Source organism: Delphinus delphis, chromosome 17 (genome assembly GCF_949987515.2).
Source record: "Delphinus delphis chromosome 17, mDelDel1.2, whole genome shotgun sequence".
NCBI lineage: Eukaryota > Metazoa > Chordata > Mammalia > Artiodactyla > Delphinidae > Delphinus > Delphinus delphis.
This window is the reverse complement of record NC_082699.1, coordinates 24,109,763-24,130,089: the sequence shown is the minus strand read 5'-3', so window position 1 is coordinate 24,130,089 and position 20,327 is coordinate 24,109,763. Positions and strand designations below refer to the sequence as shown.

General features: G+C 45.4%; 1 protein-coding gene across 3 annotated transcripts in view; it reads left to right on the top strand.

The window, feature by feature from the left end:
• Nucleotides 1–20,327, top strand: part of PAG1 (phosphoprotein membrane anchor with glycosphingolipid microdomains 1) — a 142,201-nt gene that overhangs the window by 117,239 nt on the left and 4,635 nt on the right. The window contains exons 5-9 of one of the 3 annotated variants that reach the window (XM_059994816.2): nucleotides 290–341; nucleotides 3,918–4,014; nucleotides 6,987–7,591; nucleotides 11,596–11,655; nucleotides 16,260–17,597. In XM_059994816.2, coding sequence (XP_059850799.1) covers nucleotides 290–341; nucleotides 3,918–4,014; nucleotides 6,987–7,591; nucleotides 11,596–11,655; nucleotides 16,260–16,631 — 1,186 coding nt within the window. In that variant the 3' untranslated portion in view covers nucleotides 16,632–17,597. Of the gene's footprint in view, nucleotides 1–289; nucleotides 342–3,917; nucleotides 4,015–6,986; nucleotides 8,559–11,595; nucleotides 11,656–16,259; nucleotides 18,911–20,327 lie in introns of those variants that run through there. The other 2 variants (XM_059994814.1, XM_059994817.1) reach the window with 2 other exon arrangements.

Sequence of the window (20,327 nt, the reverse complement as noted above, 5' to 3'; positions counted from 1 at the left end):
CAGGAAACTGCCCAGTCCTCTTGTTCACTTGTATTTTCTACTCCTGGAGGAAGGGGAGGTCCAGAGAGGTGACCAGCCCCTTGCTGGGACTTGACTCCCTCGGACACTGCTGCCTGCAGAGGAGGGGTAGAGTGAATTGTCCGGCTTCTGCTTCCTTGGCAAAATAAACCCGGTTTTTAAAAGAGAGATTATTTAAGTGTCGATCAAAGTTTGAATAGGAAAGGGGAGTGTATGTTTGATTTTAGATAGCACGTTGGATGTTACAGCCATGTTTCCTTTTCTGTTTCAGAGAAAAGAAACCGAGACAGCACAGCGGAGACCATGAGAACCTGATGAACGTGGTGAGCACGCGTGCACGAGCTTTAAAGCAGCAGCCGCTTATCTAAAGCAGGTCCCCACAAGCTTACAGCCTGAAGGAAGCCCAGGGAAGCAATTCAGCCAGAGTTAACTGGCTGCCTGGGCCGTGTCCTCTTGCTGCAGGTTTATATTCACCGTGGCTAGAGGCCTGTGCAATTAGCCAGGTCGTTGGGAGAGCTTCTGAAACGGATGCAATTGTGCCACTGCTGGAAGGATCCTCAGATAGTTCCAACCTACTGCAGGGACGTTTCTGTTTTGCCTCTGCTGGGCTCCAGCCGGTGTATTAGTTGGCTAGAACTGTCATAACAAAGGACCATAAACTGAGTGGCTTAATAAATTTATCATGTCACAGTTCTAGAGGCTAGAAATTCGAGATCAAGGTGGCAGCAGGGTTGGTTCCTTGCGAGAGCTGTGATCTGTTACAGGCCGCTCTCCTAGCTTACCGTGGTCGGTTGGCAGCCTTTAGTGATGCTTGGTTTGAAGATCTCTGCCCTTACGTTGTGTTCTCCCTGTGACTCTTCACACCGTCTTCCCTCTATGTGTGTCTGTCTCTGCCCAAGTTACCCTTTTTTAAGGCCTCCGATATGACCTCATCTTAACATGTTTCATCTGCAACGATCCTGTTTCCAAATGAGGCCAAGTCTAAGGTATTGAGAGTTCGTACTTCAATATAGGAATTTGGAGATGATAAAATTCAACCTGTAACAGCTGATCATTAAGCTTACTGGAGCCTGGGACCCCCAGCATCCCAGATGTGGCCTGGCCTTGCTGGGTTTTCTTGCTCTGTGTCCTAAAGGGTCCTGATCGAGCCCCGCGGGCCTCTTGGATTCACCCAGATAGGGAGCAGGCTGGGCGTCCTGGTCCCACCTCATTCTCTCCCCTCAGGCCCATGCCTTTAACTGGCTGAGCAATTCCAGCAGCTGGGGATGGGGCCGCCCTCATATTTGCAAGGCTGAAATGGTGAAGATGCTTCCTGTCCCAGACGTAATTTCTCAAGATCAGGCATAAACTGGTTGGAGGAGGAAGGGGCAAAAAGGAAAGATGGATGACTGAAGTATGTCATGTGAGGTCTGGTATGAAACACTCAGCCAGCAGCCAGGTTCCAAGCTCACCCAGGAGGCGTCCCCGGGGGCCCTGCCCTAGGATTGAGGGATTCTTCCAGGCCAGGCAGCGAAGTGGTCAGCCCTCCTCTCCTGGGAACCCCTGGGGAGTTCCTTCCTTTCATTTCTGTATGCAGGCGGCTCACACACACACACCCTCCACTGCTTTCCGGGTTTCTCATCACCCTCCTCCTTTTTACCCCCCTTGTCACCCTCACTGCAGTCTCTGGTTGTCTGTATCCCCGCTTCACACCTGCCCCCAGCGCCTCTGTTGGATTGCCGCTGTGCAGGCACCCAGAGGGCGGGTGGGAGAGGAGGTGGTACCTCCACTGTGGCTTCTCCCACGTGCAGGTCCCAGGCCCCAGCTTTCTTCCCCTTGCCACTCTCCTTGGTGCCCGTTGGCAGGAGACGCGGGGCTGGGGGAGAGGCTTCCATCTCCATTTGTTAGAAGACTCGGGGGCGGGCGGGGGGGGGGGGAGGCTGGGAGCAAGCCCTCGGGTCATCCTGATGTTTGCTCAGGTGTGAGAACCTCTGCTCTAGACCTTTGGTTCCTGCTCTTCTGCTAACGCCCAGCAGCAGCCCTGGGTGAGACGGGAAGAGAGTGGCGGGTGGATAAAAGGAAGATCTGGCTCTCCGTGTGCAGTGTCCTTCATTAATAGCCCCCCATAGCCTCTCTCATACGAATGTGTGAGCAAGGGAGTGAACGTTTGCACACACACATCACATGGCTCTCTTTACAAGCTTCTATCCTAGCTTCTCAATTTTGTACAACTTGCACAGTCTCCATCCCAGGCCTGACAAGTCCTTGTAGTCAGCCAGCCTTCCCCATCCCTGATCCCGGCTGACACACACCCCGACACACACTGATCGCTCCACAGCCCCAGAGGAGCTGCCTTTAAATCCTAAGGTGAAAAAGGCCGGCGGGGGTTGGGGGTGTCCCCTGGCTGCATCTGAAGCTTCAGTGAGAGAGAGGCTCCCTCCTGGCTTCTGTGTTTGGAGCTCCAGCAGGCGTTTTCTCGTAGAAGCTAAGAGAAGAAATGGTGGTGAGAGCCTAGAGTATGATAATTCAGCTGTGACAGATTGATTGTACTGTTACGGGCCCACCTGGGAGCCATCCTCCCCCCACAGCTGACTCCTGCCCAGGGGTGACGTCATTTCTGTGAATGGGCACCTGTGTCTGCAGCCGCCCCGCAACCTAACACAACGACCCATCTCACGGGCTGCATGGGATTGAAATAGCTGACTCCCGGTACATGTTTGGATCATGACGCAGCATGAGCTGTTTGCTCTCTGTTATTATTACTTGGTTCCCAAGTCAGAGAATTTGTGAAGCCAGCTAGCCAAGGCTGTGGTGCTGTTTACATCAGAACTTCCCAGGTGGACTCCTGGAACATGGTCCAGTGTGGCCTCCTGGGTCCCGCAGGCCATGCATTCCATGAGTGGGAAGGGGGAACAGATCATATCAGCAGTGATTCAGCTGCTACGTGGGACCAGCTGCATATTTCAAGAAATATGTGAGCTACCACCTTACCTTCAGGCTAGTCATAGCTGTAGCTCAGCCTGGCGTATCATGCCATGTACTGTCCACCCAGGCTAGCCCAGTAGGAAACAATCAATGCCATTCTTCCCTCCAAGCGTCCTGAATTTGTTTGTGAGAATAAGAAAGGTTTGCAAACCTACTTTTTAGCATATGATGGTTTCGGTGAACCTTGAAGCAGAGACTTGGCTGGTTTCTGAGTCTCAGACATCAGTGACATTATCTTTGATCAGATTTAAGTCCCTTCCCTTCAGATGACAAAGGTGATGTTTTCCTCGGCATGACACACCCTTAAAAAGGGTAACGTTTCCGGCACCCCTGGTAGAAGGATGAGGCCTCTCTCTGCTGGAGCTGATTCCAATCAGCCCTGGGGCTTCTGGTCCCCCTTACCTTGAGATAAGGGACCTGAGACCCCACAACCTACCATAGCCTCTTTGTGATTACCAGATGGGAAGCTCTGTGGGTGGCGGCCTCGGAAGATTCCCAGGACGGTCCTGTCCGATAGAACCTTCCACCAAGATGGACGTGTTGTGTAACTGCACTGATAGGGTAACCACTGTCCACGTGTAGCCACTGAGCCCTTGAAATGAGACTAGTGCAGCTGAGGAACTCGATTTTATTTCGTTTCGCTTAACTTAAATCTAAGCAGTGGATTTGGGTTTTGTTGTGGTTGTTTTCATTTTTAGAAGAAACCATGGAGGGAATTCCCTGGCGGTCCAGTGGTTAGGACTCTGCACTCTCACTGCCGAGGGCCAGGGTTCAATCCCTGGTTGGGGAACTAAGATCCCACAAGCTGTGCGGTTTGGCAAAAATAATGAATGAATGAATGAATGAATTTTTAAAAATACCCCCCCCCATAAAAAAGCCGTGGATATTCCCCTCTGCCACGCAGTCTGATCCTTTTGGTGCCTTTGTTTCTGCAGCCTTCCGACAAGGAGATGTTCAGCCGTTCAGTTACCAGCCTGGCCACAGACGCGCCTGCCAGCAGCGAACAGAATGGGGCACTCACCAACGGTGACAGTAAGTTCTGCAGAAATACCAGCTATCCACGCAGGCCTCATCACCTGAGAAAGGGCTGGGTTTCAGAAAATGTGGCTCAAAAACTAGGAAATGTGTTTGTTCTTGCTTACCTTTTGTATTACTACCAGTTTTAGCCAAAAAAATCTCTTTTGGATGAAAAGTTAATATCTATGAATTGGCTTCTTGTGCCATTGTTCTCAGATTTGTATGTGTACTAACTCATTTTTTTTTTTTTTTTTTTTTTTTTTTTTTTGCGGTACACGGGCCTCTCACTGTTGTGGCCCCTCCCGTCACGGAGCACAGGCTCCGGACGCGCAGGCTCAGCGGCCATGGCTTACGGGGCCCAGCCGCTCGGCGGCACGTGGGATCTTCCCGGACCGGGGCTCGAACCCGTGTCCCCTGCATCGGCAGGCGGACTCTCAACCACTGCGCCACCAGGGAAGCCCTGTACTAACTCATTTTTGCTAACCCGCTTATGCTAGCAACTATAAGGTTACCATGACTAATATGACTGCCCTATAGGGTAGGGATTATTACTCTTCACAATTTACAGATGAGGCAACTGAAACATTGCTGCTGCAACAAATTACCACAAACTTAGTGCCTTAGAAGAACACAGGTTTATGAACTTGGAGCTCTGGAGGTCAGAGTCTGAACCGGGTCTCCCTGGGCTAAAATCAAAGTATCAGCGGGGCTGCGCTCCTTCCCCAAGGCTCTAGGGAAGAATCTAGTTCCTTGCCTGCTTCCGCTGCCAGAAGCCTCCTGCATTCCTTGGTCCTGGACTTCCCTCCATCTTCAAGTCTCTCTCCGACTCTCCTGCCTCCATCTTCCACTGATGAGGACCCTCAGAATTACACCGCGCCCACCTGGATGTCCCAGTTTTCCTCCCCATCTCAAGATCAGCTAATAGTTCATCAGTATCCTTAATTCCTCCCTTGCCGTGGAATGAAACACACAGGATCCAGGGAAGAGGACGTGGGTTCCTGAGTGGGGGGTGGGTGGGGGGTGGGCATTATTCTGTCTGGCACAGAGAGGTTAATCACTTGCCTAAGATGTTATGGTCAGTGCTCTGAGGATCTGTAATTTGAACCCTCGATCTGACTCCTGGGTACACCCTTAGGACCACTCTGCATGCTGCCTGTTTCACGCCCAGGATGTGCTCTCTCACCAAAGTCACAGCCACATTTCCACTCCCCAGTTTACAGAGCGCTTTCACCTGGGGTAGCAAATCCTCCTCTTACCTCCAGTTACAGACAAGGAAACCGGGGGACAGTCAGGATTGACACCGGAGGCTTCAGACTCCAGTGCCCGTTCTCTGTCCACCGTGACACAGACATCTAATTCCAGAGGGCAAAAGTTCACCCCCTCCTTGATGATCAAGTATTTAGAACACAGTGGGTAGTGATGGTAACTTCCGACGAGGGTTCCATTATCATTTTCCCGAGATACTCTTCAGGGACACTATTTCTAGTCCCCCTAAAGAGAAGTAGTCTTTCTTTTTTTTTTTCAGGATAAGAGGTGAGCACTTTATTTCTTCTTTCACTCATTTAGATTTTCATGTAAAAACAGTGGAGTCAACCATGCATTAGACACTGTTCTGGACTCCAGGGTCTTAGAGAATCCCAGTCTAGTCAGTAAAAACAAGTGGGTTAAAAACTGTAAGTTATAGGGCTTCCCTGGTGGCGCAGTGGTTGAGAATCTGCCTGCTAATGCAGGGGACACGGGTTCGAGCCCTGGTCTGGGAGGATCCCACATGCCGCAGAGCAACTGGGCCCGTGAGCCACAACTCCTGAGCCTGCGCGTCTGGAGCCTGTGCTCCGCAACGAGAGGCCGCGGTAGTGAGAGGCCCGCGCGCGGCAATGAAGAGTGACCCCCGCTTGCCACAACTAGGGAAAGCCCTCGCACACAAACGAAGACCCAACACAGCCAAAAATAAATAAATACATAAATAAACTCCTACCCCCAACATCAAAAAAGAAAAACTAAGTTATAAACCCACACACAGATGTAAAGAATATATACGATATATAAGGAATATATATATTATATAAAGTAAATATATATGAATATACCAGTACAAATACATGTTTACTTTATATAATATATATATTATATACATACACTTATATATATATGAAGAATATATAGTATATAAAGAACATACAGTGGAGAGACAGTAATTTAATAACCGGCTCACTGCAGTGTAAGTCCCCAAAGGGCAGGACTCATTGGACCTCATTGATGAATGATGTATTCCCAGCACTTCAACCATCCCTGGCACCTAGGAGGCACTCAAAAAACATTTGATAAAGGGATGACTGAATGGCTCCACGCAGTAACGTTTCTGTAGCAATCTAAGAATTTCAAATACGAATTTTCTAATTTGAGGTAAAAATGTTGGCACCGGGAGCCAGTAAGATGGAAGGAAGAGCTTTAAAAAGGCACAGGGTAGGCGGACCCTTTGGGATACTGCTCTGGGCACATTTTTGCCCCATTTTTTCCATTGTCTCTCAAACAAAGTGACCTGTGAAGGGGGATGGCTCCCAGGTATTCCCTCCACACGAGAGGAGGCCAGTAGGGCCGGGAGAGTCGCTGCCACACATGCCCCCCCCTTGGAGCCCAGCCTCCCACAGTTTGGCCCTATGCAGGGTCACTTTCATCCTCTGGTCACTTTGGACACTGCCTACAAGGAGCCCATCAGGAGTAACAACAAAGACTGTATAACTGTGACCCAAATGGATAGCCAAGACAATTTATTAAATACTCTATTGGAAAGATGTAATGGATGGCTTTAGTTTACACTGTGATTGAAATAAGAATATCCACTAACAGTCAAAACATCTGTAATTTACAGCCTCAAGTCAAATAAAAAGCCAGCACTTTGATTTCACCTAACTTGACATCATCTGATTCACTGTAATAATTATGTCAGAAATTGTCTTTCTCCACTTTTAATACTCCCACTACTTTAGTTCTTTCAGAAGACAGCACCATGACCTGCACGCAGCATTACGAGGAAGTCCAGACCTCAGCTTCAGATCTGCTGGACTCCCAGGACAGCACAGGGAAGCCAAAATGTCATCAGAGCCGGGAGTTGCCCAGAATTCCTCCTGAGAGCGAAGTGGACACGACGCTCAATGGAGAAAGCGCGGACGGGGACCAGGGTCTGGGGATGGAGGGGCCGTACGAAGTGCTCAAGGACAGTGCCTCACAAGAAAATATGGTGGAGGACTGCTTGTATGAAACTGTGAAAGAAATTAAGGAGGTGACGGCCGCCGCCCACTCAGCTGGAGGCCACAGCAGCAGGTCGAAGTCAACTTCCACTGTGAAAGAGCTTCCGGGGCCCCAGGCCAGTGGCAAAACAGACTTTGCCGAATATGCCTCCGTGGACAGAAACAGAAAGTGTCGACAAAGCGCTAATGCAGAGAGTATTCTTGGAAATGCATGGGATCCAGAAGAGGAGGCGCCACCCCCTGTCCCCATGAAACTTCTGGATGAAAATGAAAACCTTCAGGAACAGGCAGAGAGTAAAACAGGAGAAGAAGGGGCCGCCGAGGGGACCAGTGAAGCCAACAAGGTGGGCTCCGGCACATTGGTTTCAGAGCTTTTGTCACAATTGGGCGTCTAGCTGATCCTGGGGCTTTTGCGTGCACGTTGTTCTAAGGAATACATGCTAGCACCTTCACGTGCATTGAGTGGTGGAAGCTGTTTTAGTGGAAGCTGTGTTTGACTTTTTGTTCCCCCCTCCAAGTAATAAAATACTGAAAGCTCATATTTACAAAATATTTCTCTCTTGGCACCTTCCTTGGATATCTTCCAGTTTTTGCATCATGTCTAATGGGGGCAAGTATTATTTTCTTCATGGTGAAGACCAAGAACTGGAAAGACGAGACTCTTTGCCACCCACTTAGCCTCTTCCACTTGTTACCACCCCAGGCAGTGGGGTGATCTCCCCGCTCCCCGGGTCCCAGAAATCAGAGCACAAGAACAGGCAGAGGGGACCAGTTCACAGGTGCCACTGGGCATATCTGATTATGTATAGACTTTTATAGGAATCAAGTAAAAGATTTTATTTTGTGACAATTTCTAAATACTACCCTGTAGCTCTTAAGTGTAACTATTCAACAGAGCTCTAAAATGTACTAACAATCCCCAAGCCTTTTCTGTGGGTGTCTCGTAAGCTGATGTCTGAGCCACCATAGCTTGGAATTCACATCTCCAGCTGTCAGCATTTCCTTGGGATTTAAAGTAGGCCCTACCTTCTTTAGGCAACTGATACCCAATTTCCATTCTCTGCAGAGAAAAAAGTAGGGTTCTCTTCTCAAGTTTTGGTAGGAAGGCCAAGTAGGGACTAGTCAGTCAGTAGTAGCCTTGAAAAACTTGTGCCGTTCATGATCAAAAGGGGAGGTCCGGCTAGGGTTATATAGCTTATGCCAATGAGTCATTCTGTGTCGTGTTCTCTGAATGCATTTCAGCTTTTCGTTTTACCCGTAAAGTGAGCCATTGAGAGCCTCAGTAAAGTATTTATGAATCTATTTGTAAAATGCAGCCTATTTTTTTTGCCCTTTGTATAACCAAAGATAATAAAACTAATGTGACGTTTATGCTGCCTAAAGCAGTTAAAACTTCTTTACTTACAAGCATTTGAAAGGTAAGAGAGTTGACTGTCTAACCACTGCTAAGTAAGCAATTCTGCAGATGTCACATTAGAAACTGGAAATAGCCATCTGGGAAGCAGATTACCTTTCTATAGTAATACAGGAATGAATAATCCATCATCTCCATATAAACCAGCCTAATTTTAAGTGATTGGGAGAACTTGAAATGTTTAATATTCATGCATTTATTTGCAAAAAGATTTTAATGAGCACCTACTATAAGCCACATGATACAGGTGCTGAGAATACACTAGTGAACAAAACATATAAATGAACAAAAATCTCTGCCCCCATGGAGCTTACATTTAAGTAAGGAGATAGAGACATAAATACGTATGTAAGTAAAGTATGTGGTATCTTAGAAGGCTTTAAAGTTTAAAGGAAAAAATTAGAACAGAATCCGGGGGTTTAGGAAAGTTGGGTGGGAGCACAATTGTGAATAGAGTGGTCAGGGTATGCCTGGCTGTGAAGGGGCATTTGAACAAAATGTTAAAGGAGGTGAGAGAGTGAGTTGGTACACATTTTGGGGGGCAGAGCAAATGAAGCAGAGGGGATGGCCAGTGTGAAGGTCCTGAGGCCAGAGCAGGCCCGGCCTCTCCAGGAAAGAAGAAGGGGTGGGCGTGGCTGGAGAGGGGAGAGCAACGCTAAGGGAAGTAGGAAGAAAGGTAAGCAGGGCCCCAACGCTGTATAGCCTTGGCTTATAATCTGAATAAAATGGGGTCACTCGAAAGCCTTGAGCAGAAGAATGGTGGCTTAATCTGGGTTAGGAAAGGATTGCTCTGATGGAGCTGAAATTCACCTATGAAGAATGGAAGCAAGGAGACCAGTTGGGTAGCCATTCTAATAAGCAAGACGAGAGACAAGATGGCTCGGATCAGGGCAGGAGTAACGGGAGACGCTAAACTAGAGCCAGGAGTTTTGTTGATAGACCAGATGTGGATGAAAGAAAGAGGAAGCAATGAGTCCGGGCTTTGGCCTGAGCCACTGGAAGGATGGAATTGCCATTAACTGAAGTAGAAAGGACTTGTAGGCAGAGCAGACTTGGGAGACAAGTTGGGTGTTCCGGGCTGGACCTATTGCTTTGAGATAGATATTGGTCATCCAAGTAGAGATGTCAGAGAACAGCTGGATGGGGGAGCAGGTTTACGAGGAAGGGCCTGGGCTGGGTTTGTACATTTAGAAGTCAGCAGCAGAAATTTGTTCTCAAAGCTGACATCAGATGAGATCACTGCATGAGTACGTGTGAACGGGAACTAGAAGAGTTCCAAGGACACAGGTCCAAGAAAGAAAAGGAGCCAGCAGAAGAGAGCAAAACAGGAGAGAAAAAACAGGGAAGTACAGTGTCCTAGAAGCCAAGGGCAAACTTTCAGGGAGGAAGGAGTGACCCCTGCATCAGATGCAGCAGGTGGGTCAGGAGAGAGAGTTACACGTGGACTTCGGTGTCCTTGACAAGAGCAGGTTCACTGAAGTGAAGAGGCAGAAACCGGACTGAAATGGGTTTAGAGAGAGAATAGGAAGAGACAAGTTATTTGAGTGACTTTTTCAGAGAGCTCTCTTAAGAGGTTTTACTATAAAGGAAGGAGTAATAGAACTGGAAGAAGGGTGGATTGGTTTTGTTTTTAGAATAAATAGCTTGTTTTTACATGAATGGGGATGACTCCACAGGGGGGGAAAGCTGATGATGTAGACAAAATGGGAGAGACGCTGGAGCTTATATCCACGAGTGAGTGTGAGGGGTCAGAATCTAGTGCACAGGAGGAGAGGATCATTAAGGAGAAGCATGGAAAGTTCATCTGTGGCAACTGACAGGAAGGAAGGTACATGAATGCAGAGACTGGGGGCAGGTGGGGGAGGTAAAAGTTTATAGACATTTCTCTCGTTTCCTTCAGTTTTCTCAAGGTCCTCAGCTAAGCATGAGGATGGGTGAAGAGGTGTTGGGAGTTTGGGAAGAGAGGGGAAGACGTGAAACAGGGAGCTAGGAGACCAGGGACCAGGTGATAGAAGGATTCAGAGCAGCATTAAGGACTCACTCGAGGGATGAGTTCACCAGGGACCAAGAAGGGAGTGGAGTGTTTAACGTGTGGCAGTGGAGTTTGACAGGGCAGAAAGGAAGGACGCCCAGGAGAAGCGACACACTCAAAAACGTTTTGCAGGATTGTAGGAACTGGGTTATGGGAGGAGTGGGCTTGATCGAGGAGTGCTGGTCTGAAGGGGGCTGCAAGGAGATGGGAGGGTGGGGTGTCTGTTTAGGGTAAGAGAAGTCCGAGGTGTAGCTGGGAGAGTGAACAGTGAGGTTGGCGGGAGGACAGGGTCGGGGCAGGGAGGTCAGGGAGCTGGGGCAGGCTTGGAAGGATCCCTGTTTGTTGCAGTCAGCAAGAATTCAGGCAGGAGATGCGTTAGAGACAGAATCAGTGAAGCAGGAACCAAAATCATTGAGAAATGAGGCAGGTAGCAAGTGACAAAATGTGAGCTGAGTTCTCCACTAGCTATGAAAAGTTTCCAGATGACTTAAGAATCTTCCTGATGGCTCAGGCAAGCTGTAGAAATATAAAATTCCGGCACTTGATAAAGAAACCATGTTTTTTTCTTCATCAGGCTTTCCATCTCTCATTGATGATCAATCCGTCAGTGACAATTAGGAATTGAAACAGTAGTCCACGTAACTGTTCGTTTTATTTGTACCTGCAGATTCAAATAAACAACCAGAAGTTTCTCTAAGTGTAATACTACTGGGTATGCAAAAACATACTTTTTATGTGTTTATTCCTCAGGTGCTTTATATAATTTCTTTGTAGAAAATAATTTCTTCTCCAAATATCATTTGAAAACATTTTTGTAGATAGGTGGATCAAAGCATATGCACGAGAAAGGTTCGATTATTGACTTCAAACTCCCTTCTCTTGGTTTATGTTTCTTCTAACAGAGATTTAGTTCGTTGTCATACAAGTCCCGGGAAGAAGACCCAACTCTCACAGAAGAAGAGGTGAGTTTTGTTAGTTTTTTTTATTATTATTATTATTTTCTGCGGTACGCGGGCCTCTCACTGTTGTGGCCTCTCCCGTTGCGGAGCACAGGCTCCGGACGCGCAGGCTCAGCGGCCATGGCTCACGGGCCCAGCTGCTCTGCAGCATGTGGGATCCTCCCGGACCGGGGCACAAACCCGTGTCCCCTGCATCGGCAGGCGGACTCTCAACCACTGCGCCACCAGGGAAGCCCTGTTAGTTTTTAAATAACCAGAAAGCTCATGCAATAGAGAATAGCACCTCCTTCCTTGAGTAAATGCACTGTCATGTTACCCTTCATCTGAGAAAGCTAAAGTACGCTCTTAAGCATATGGTTGGAGATCAGGGTTTGGGGATGTTGGCTTTATAATGGCTCAGAGAGAGTGAATGGCAGATGGTAAGACAAGAAAGAGGACAAGATGAACAGGTCTGCTAAGTAAAGAAAACTCAGTAGGGAAGAAGGAGCAGAGAAAAATAGAAAGGGGAGGGGAGAAAAGAGGAATGAGAAGAGAGAAATGATAAGTGTGGGAGCTTTAATCTGTCAGAAAGTCCCCTCTAGAAGGAAGTTAATAGTGGGTTGGAAAATACAGGAAATTGGAGCAGGTGGGTGTAGAGAATTTGCTCCAGGCTGGGAGACAGGGGGAGAAGGGCTTAGGAATTTGGGAGGCTGAGAGCAGGGAACTTCAGGAAGTACACGTCCAGCTTGGAAGTAGAGTCAGACATGGCCGCCAGCAAGAAAGGATGATATATTCTCCCAAGCACCGGGGCTGAAAATTCACTGGTTAAACTTTCAGTGAGCATTAAAATTGTAAAAGCCACTATTTATTGTGTTATTATGTCAAGCTAGACTCAGAGAGAGCTGAACACCTTAATTTATCTAGCTACATATAGCCTCTTTCTGGAATGCCTAGCTTAGTAAATTTTGTACATGTACAAAAGTAATGTACCTATGCTGGTACATCACCTCCCATATAGGACTCTGAGTATTAAAATATGAAGCTACATTACAATCCCACATTGAAAGTTGAAGGAGCAGAAGTGCTTTCCTTAGGTGATGTTGCCTAACCCCCTCCACGTCTCCTGCTCCACGGAAGGGACCTGCCATCTATCCACCTGGTTGCACAAGCCAAAACCCTGGGGTCATCCTTAACACCCCATTTTCCTCACTGTCCTCAGATGCAGTCAGGAACAAGTCCCTTCAGTTCCACCTCCAAAGTAACTTTCATGCACCCCCCAACCCCTCTCCATCTCCACTGGGCCCTCCTCCCCTCAGGAGACTAAGGCAGGACCCTCCTACCAGGGCCTGTGGCAGCTCCTTTGCCTCCACCAGCGTTTTTCACTGTCCCGGAGCCATCCCATTTGGTATGAGAAATAAAGGAATTCCCTGGTGGTCCAGTGGTTAGGACTCTGTGCTTTCACTGCCGAAGGTGCAGGTTCAATCCCTGATCAGGGAACTAAGATCCCACAAGCCGTGTGGCCAAAACAACAAGGGGGGAAAGAAGATAGAATATAAAAGATCTGGAAACTAATCCTTTAAAATAAATGGAGGCAGTAAAATTTTAAGTTACTTTTCTTCTTATCTTACATTTGTTTGTGGTTTTTGAAAATAGGACCTGGTTATACTGATGAATGTTTAACATAGAATAAGGAACTGTGATTCCTGTGTATTCATTTTAGGAAGAAGATTTAGAAAAAATAAATATGGAAATCATTTATTTTTATATTCATGTAATATAATGTTAGACAGTCCAGACTGAAACTGAGACCTGAATTTTAAGTACTATTATCCCAATTTAACAGAATGATGGGGGAAGGGTTGAATATAAAAAGGAGAGAAATGGGGAAAACGGAGTAATTTATGAGAACATAATAACAATTTACAGACCAAATAATAATGATGAAAGATTTTAAAGGGAAAAATTGCAAAGCTAAATAGCAAGGGGGCTTGAAGAGAAACCTTTTATTTATATACAGAATAAAAATAATAGTCATAGGAGACACATATTCAAAAGGAATATTAGAAGACTTGAGAAACGTTGATAAGAGTTCAAATTTCACATGACAACCTCTGCACATTTGGTTCATGCTCAGAGATAATATTAAGTTGTAAGTTAATGAAAGAGCCTATAATCAAAAAGAAGAAAAGACTCTAAGGCCCAAGAAGACCCAAGTACTTACAAAGAGTTGGGGGCATTAATGGCAGGGACCATGGGGAAGAAAGTAGGGAAGAGAAACAGAAATGGTGGTGAGGGGTCAACGCTCATTACTCTCACAGGTAAAGGTGTGTTTGTCCTCCTGCTGTTACCCCTGAAGGTGAGGAATAAATATCTAGGATGCTGGTTCCCTTTCTCACTGTCATCCATGACTTACCCCTTTATAATCTGTCCACATTTTTGGCTTGGACCGCCTTATAAATAAAAAGTTCCATATGTTTGCACCTCCCTATGAAAAGCAGAGGCTTTTTTTTTTAATTCTTTTCTAAATGGAAAGAAATTCTAATTCTTCATTTTGAGAGTAGTATTTTCACTAAAACCTCTAAGGAGAGAATGGTAATTTCACAGTCCTGAAAAGGGTCAGATCAACAGGGCAAGAGTTTCCCAAAGATTATTTCTCTGACTCAAAACCTTTGGCTCGTCAAGGCCTGGCAAATGTGAGCCACCAGCCTGTAGTGAAAAGTCCTCATGCAAATGACCAGTTAACATGCGGCAGGCGTGTCTTAAGAAGCTTCGGAGGCCAGCTGGAAGCTTCCTGCACAGTATGTGAGATGTGTGAGAACAGGACATCTCTCCCTGTACTTGCAAAGCCAAGCATCTGTCAGGAAGTATGTTCATTTATTTCCTGGGTGTTTGAATAAATCGATCGCTGTGGCAAAGATAAATACAGGTAATGAAGGGTATTCTTCCCTATTTCCAAACATGATTTCGAACAATAAAACAATACCTCCCAAATCTCCTCATCAGTCCATTTACTCTATCATCCATTTTTCTATCAAAGAAAATGAAATCTCTCCTGATACGTGTGGCTACAGGAGGTACATTAGTGAGACTGAGTAGGTGTCCTTGGAAAATAGGCTGCTCTTCCCATAGGAAAGAGCATCCCATAAGTTGATTGTCTCCTAGCTTTATTTCTGAGTTGGCTGGTTTCAAATAAGAAAGAGTTTTCCCACTGAAGAAAATGTAGCCCCGTCTGTAAATGTATATTTAACCAATAGTATGCAGTGAAGTAAAAAAAAAAGAAAAAAGTGGAAAACGATACTCTGACAGATATAGGTATATGACCAACCAGAATCCAGGAGCTACTCTTCAGATCTCTGTGGTGCAGGAAGAGTGGATCAAACAGTCTAGTTCAGTGGTCCTCACACTTTAGTGGACATCAGAATCAGCCCATCTGGGACCCCCCCGACCAGAGTTTGTGACTCAGTGGTTCTGGGGTGGTGCCCCAGAGTTTGCCTTTCCAATAACTGTCCAGATCCTGCTGCTGCTGGTTTGAATCGCGCCCTTTTGAGAATCACTGGTCTAATGCTTTTTTTTTTTACCCTTTTTTGTAAAGTAGTCAAACCTTTTTCGCAGGTGAAATATCATTCTGATAAAGAAACCAAATAGAACCTGATCTGTGGTCAGGTCCTGGGGGTCTTGAGCTGCCCACCCCACCTGCTCTCCTCAAACCCATGAGGAGACCCAGAGAGGACCTGGTTTTCATAGAATTATGCTACTTACAAAGTTGTAGATGACACACATAATTCTCCTGGAGTTACGTACTCCAGGATTAGTACAGATAATGAAGAACCCATTTCTGGGTATATAGTCAAAGGAAGTGAAACCACTGTCTTGAAGAGATATCTGTACACCCATGTTCATTGCAGCAGCATTCACGATAGCCAAGTCATGGAAGCAACCCACGTGTCTGTCAGTGGATGAACGGATAAAGAAAATGTAGTTTTATACACACACACACACACACACACACGTACGTACGTACGTAATGGAATAGCATTCAGCCGTAAAGAAGAAGAAAATCCTGCCATCTGCAGCAGCATAGATGGACTCGGAGGGCATTATGCTAAGTCAAATAAGTCAGACAGAGAAAGACAAATACTGTATGTTCTCACATATATGTGGAATCTAAAAAAGCCAGACTCATAGACATAGAGTAGAATGGTGGTTGCCACAGGCTGGGGACTGGGGGAAATGGGGAGATGTTAGTCAAAGGGTCAGACTTCCATCTGTAATAAGTTCTGGGAATATACTGTACAGCATGGCAACTAGAATTAACAATACTGTATTATATACTTGAAAGTTGTTAAGAGAATAGCACTGAAATGTTATCACTACACACCAAAAAAACGGCAATTACGGTAAGGGAGTTGTTAACTAACCTTATCGTGGTAATCATGTCACAACATGTGTATCAAATCATCCTATTGCGCACCCTAAACTTATATGTGTTGTGTGTCAGTAATATCTCAATAAAGTCTTAAAGGGACACACACACACACATTGTCCTAAAAATCTAGCTTATCACTAAAAAGGGGGAGGGAGAAATCAAGCTTGAAGCTTGTTTATTCACTTCACCCTTTGTTTTCTAGATCTCGGCAATGTATTCATCAGTACATAAAAAAGGACAGCCAGGGAACAAATCAGGACAGTCACTCAAAGCACCAGAGTCCACCTATACCTCCATCCAAGGAGCCGCTCTGAGGTCGCCCTCTTCCTGTAACGATCTCTATGCTACTCTTAAAGACTTGGAGAAAATTCCCAACAGTGTCAGCACTCTTCCAGCAGCAGGGAGGCCCAACGGCGAGGAGCCCGAACCAGATTACGAAGCAATACAGACTCTAAACAGAGAGGAAGAGAAGGCTGCCCCGGAGACCAACAGCCACCACGGCCTTTTCCCAAAGGAGAATGACTACGAGAGCATCGGGGACCTGCAGCAATGCCGAGACATCACCAGGCTCTAGCAGCCCGGAAGACAACCCAGCTAGCATAGGACCAGCCGGCAGGGCCAGTGCTGTTGCAGAACACAAGAAGCAGTGTCAGCCACACTGCATATGCTGCTTCCGGAAAAGGAAGATGACTGGAGATGCCGAAACCGCTTCTCAGTTTGGAGAACAGTGAGGTACACACCCTACTGCCAGGGCACGGGCACACCCAAGCACACCTCCCTCATATACCCACACCCTCTGGAAGGATCCCAGCTGTCAGTGGTCTCACCCTCTTTGTGAAGAAAGCCACACAGTAAGGAAGAAAAGCACTCATCCGAAACCACCGCTCACCTGCCTGAAGCACTGCCACTCCCAGGGGCCGGGTTTCTTTCCCTCTCTCCCCTTTCTACTGCCTGCTACTAACGGTAAAATGAATGGCTTTTTTCCCCTTGAAATCTTCCGATTTATAATGGTTCATTCCAAGGATATTCTCCCACCAGCCTGGCCTTTGCCTTCAACGTGGGTGTTTTTCGATGGTAAGAAATTGTGGTTGCTGCTTCCCTACCGCTCCCCAGTCCTCTTCAAGCAGCTGCCCCTGGGAACCGGGACCGGCCAGTGGATAGGATTGGAGATGCCCCTTGAGCTTCTTAGCTCTTCATTCCTTCTGATTCGGGCAGTCCATGTCAGCAGCCTCTCCCAAAGTACTTGAAGTCATTGTTAGATGCTTTATTTTATTTTTATAGTCAAAATGGTTTTTTCCCCAGTATTTGAAACTCTTCAGAGCCTTCAGTGAATATCGTGGTACTTCCATACTTCTTTTAGCCCAGAGCTCATTCCTCCAAAACAGAGAGCCTTAATCTCTATGTTGGGACACAGACCACATGTTTGGATGGCAGCCACAGCTTCCATTTCCCAAGGGCTGTGAACTTGAATGTGTATTTCTGATGACCCCCGCTGCCACACCAGCCGTGCGGGATTTCATACATGAACTGCTCCCCTAAGGTAGTCTATCTGAGATTAAAATATAGACATTTATTTTTGTTATATAAATTTATAAGGTATTTTATGTTTAATGCCTAATTTCTAGAAAGTGCCAGATAAAATGTACATTAACTATTTTGATTTGATGTACAATGATTTGTATTCTCATTTTGAAAAGACACCATAAAGCACATAAGCTGGATAATTATGAGTAGTTGTTACCTTTTTTCTAACCAAGTGTTGAAAACACTGAAGGTTTTTAAAGACTTGACTTTTCAAATGGTACTTGGAGCTCCTGGTCAAATCATCCGGCTCACTGGAGAAATAAGTGGAATGAACATAAATGATCATTTTCAATGGTTTGTGGTGGGAAGTACTGAAATATTTGACATGCTAAAAATGGAAGGAGGAACAAGATATGACTAGGGATGACTGTGAGCAATTAACCTCGAGAAGGTATTATAATTTCATTAAGTTTTAGCTACTTTTTTAAGAAAAAGGTGATGAATTCTGCAGCCTGGTGCTTGCAAATGTAAATTGCCTATTGGGACTTTTTTTTCCCCTTCATTTTACAAAAATCAGTTGCTGAAATAACTCAGATTGAGAGCTCAGCCTGGTTTGAATTTAATCATCTCTCTAGATTTTATAAGGCCAACATTGGGAAGCTTGTTCACTTTTCATTTTAAAATGAACCTGGTTGAAGTGCTATTATGCAGTGTGGGCTACAGAAAAGGAGCTTTTCCTGCACTGCTAAAGAAAAATAAAAAGAGGCAATTATTCTGTACTGCTGTGACATCTGTGACTTTTCAGATTGAATAATCTTGCTGTTTTCACTCATTATGATAAAGAATGCAATTGGGAGGATGAAGCATCTTGAAAATTGTAGGGACCAGCTCCCGGGCATGTTTTTTTCCATTCCTTGCATTCATGGCTTGATTTTGTGACTGCTCTGTAATATGTTTCTGAAATTGTAAAGTAGCTCGGTTGGGGTAAATTGGTTGGTTGTCGTTATTTTTCAGTCAGCCTGGTCTCTCCCATGAAGACTTCATGTGTATAAGCACAATCATCATTGATCAAAAGATCATGGCGGAATAACCTTGGATTAGGGAGAAGTTGATCAGGAAGGTGCAAGGCCCCATGCTCTCTGAATTCACATCCTTTGTAAGCACTGGTTCGCCCAGTGAGTCTCATTGCTTAGTATGAATGAGTTTGACCCGACAATCTTGACTCTGTGGGGTTGCTTTGTATCTGGTGACAGCCATGTCACACTGCACACCTAGCATTGTGCGTGCTGCAGGCTTGTCCCTTATGAGCCCCTGACTGCTCGAAAGTTGTAATTCATGATGTCTTACTTATTGCCAGGGTAGTGGGTATGACCTCTAAAGGGTAAAACCATTTCTAGGTAGAGAAGCTCTTTATAAATAGTCATATCATCTTGAAATTTCATTATCAGAATTCCCCCAGAAGTTTCAAAACCAAGGCTATGCCTTATGGCCATAAAGTATGCAATGAAATATCTCTCTTGACTTGAAAACCTGTGCTAAGAATAAGTTGTGATGTAAAGTACTGAAAGGAACTCTGAGGCCCTCCAGAACAAATCCTAAAAGAATAAGTGATAGCACAGTCCATGAGTGTTGGGGGGGAGGAGGGAGAAGCAGAATAAACTTCAGGAGATGGCTCTGCTCTTCAGAACACTGGGTAACTTACTGAAGTATATTTATTGTTGTAGCATCACGGTTTGGACCCTAAAGTACAGTATTTCATAAACTTCATCACTTTTTACTTTATTTGTTGAAAGTGTGTGCTAGAATCTTTGAGTTGGAAGCCTATGGCTTCTTTTAAAAAACATTTCATCCTGAATTAAATGCCACATAGTTTAAATATATGAAAGGATATTATAAAGAAAAAAGAGTTTACTATATCTTTAAAATGTTGACACCCGTATTATGTATGCATTCAACTATAATAACCTAGGTAGGTGAAATTTATACAAAAAGATAAAAATAAGTTTAGGAATTTTTTTTGTCGTATAAATCAGAATTATAAACCTATCTTGCCTAAAAGTAGGATCTTTGTTTTTATTCAGGTATTTTGAAAGTTTTGAAGAATTTTTTTGTCCTGCTTGTACTATTTCTCAAATATTGTCAGCAGGGAAGTGTAACCTGTTTTATATGAAATGTTTGAGGAAGTTTTTTTTTGTTTTTTTTTTTTGCTGTACGCGGGCGTCTCACTGTTGTGGCCTCTCCCGTTGTGGAGCACAGGCTCCGGACATGCAGGCTCAGCGGCCATGGCTCACAGGCCCAGCCGCTGCACGGCATGTGGGATCTTCCCGGACCGGGGCACGAACCCGTGTCCCCTGCTTCGGCAGGCGGACTCTCAACCACTGCGCCACCAGGGAAGCCCTGAGGAAATTTTAAATTCTAGAAGAAAGTAATTTTTGCAAATATGTTTGCCACAAATTTTTTTTCTTGCCCTGCATTAAATTACATCATTAGGGCTATTAAAGCTTTTGAGGGTACCACTCTTTGTGGGAAAAAGGCTAATTACTCATTTCTCTGCCCTTAAAATCCAAGAGTTAATTCTAATTGAGTGCTAAATTAACAATAAGTAAACACAAAGAGCTGAAATTTAACCTCAGCATGTCACTAGATCTGTTTCTCATATTTGATTTTCATTTTTTGAATTAGAGCATTTACTTACTTTTACCAGTAACTATATAAAATATATATATATATATGTTGTATATATATG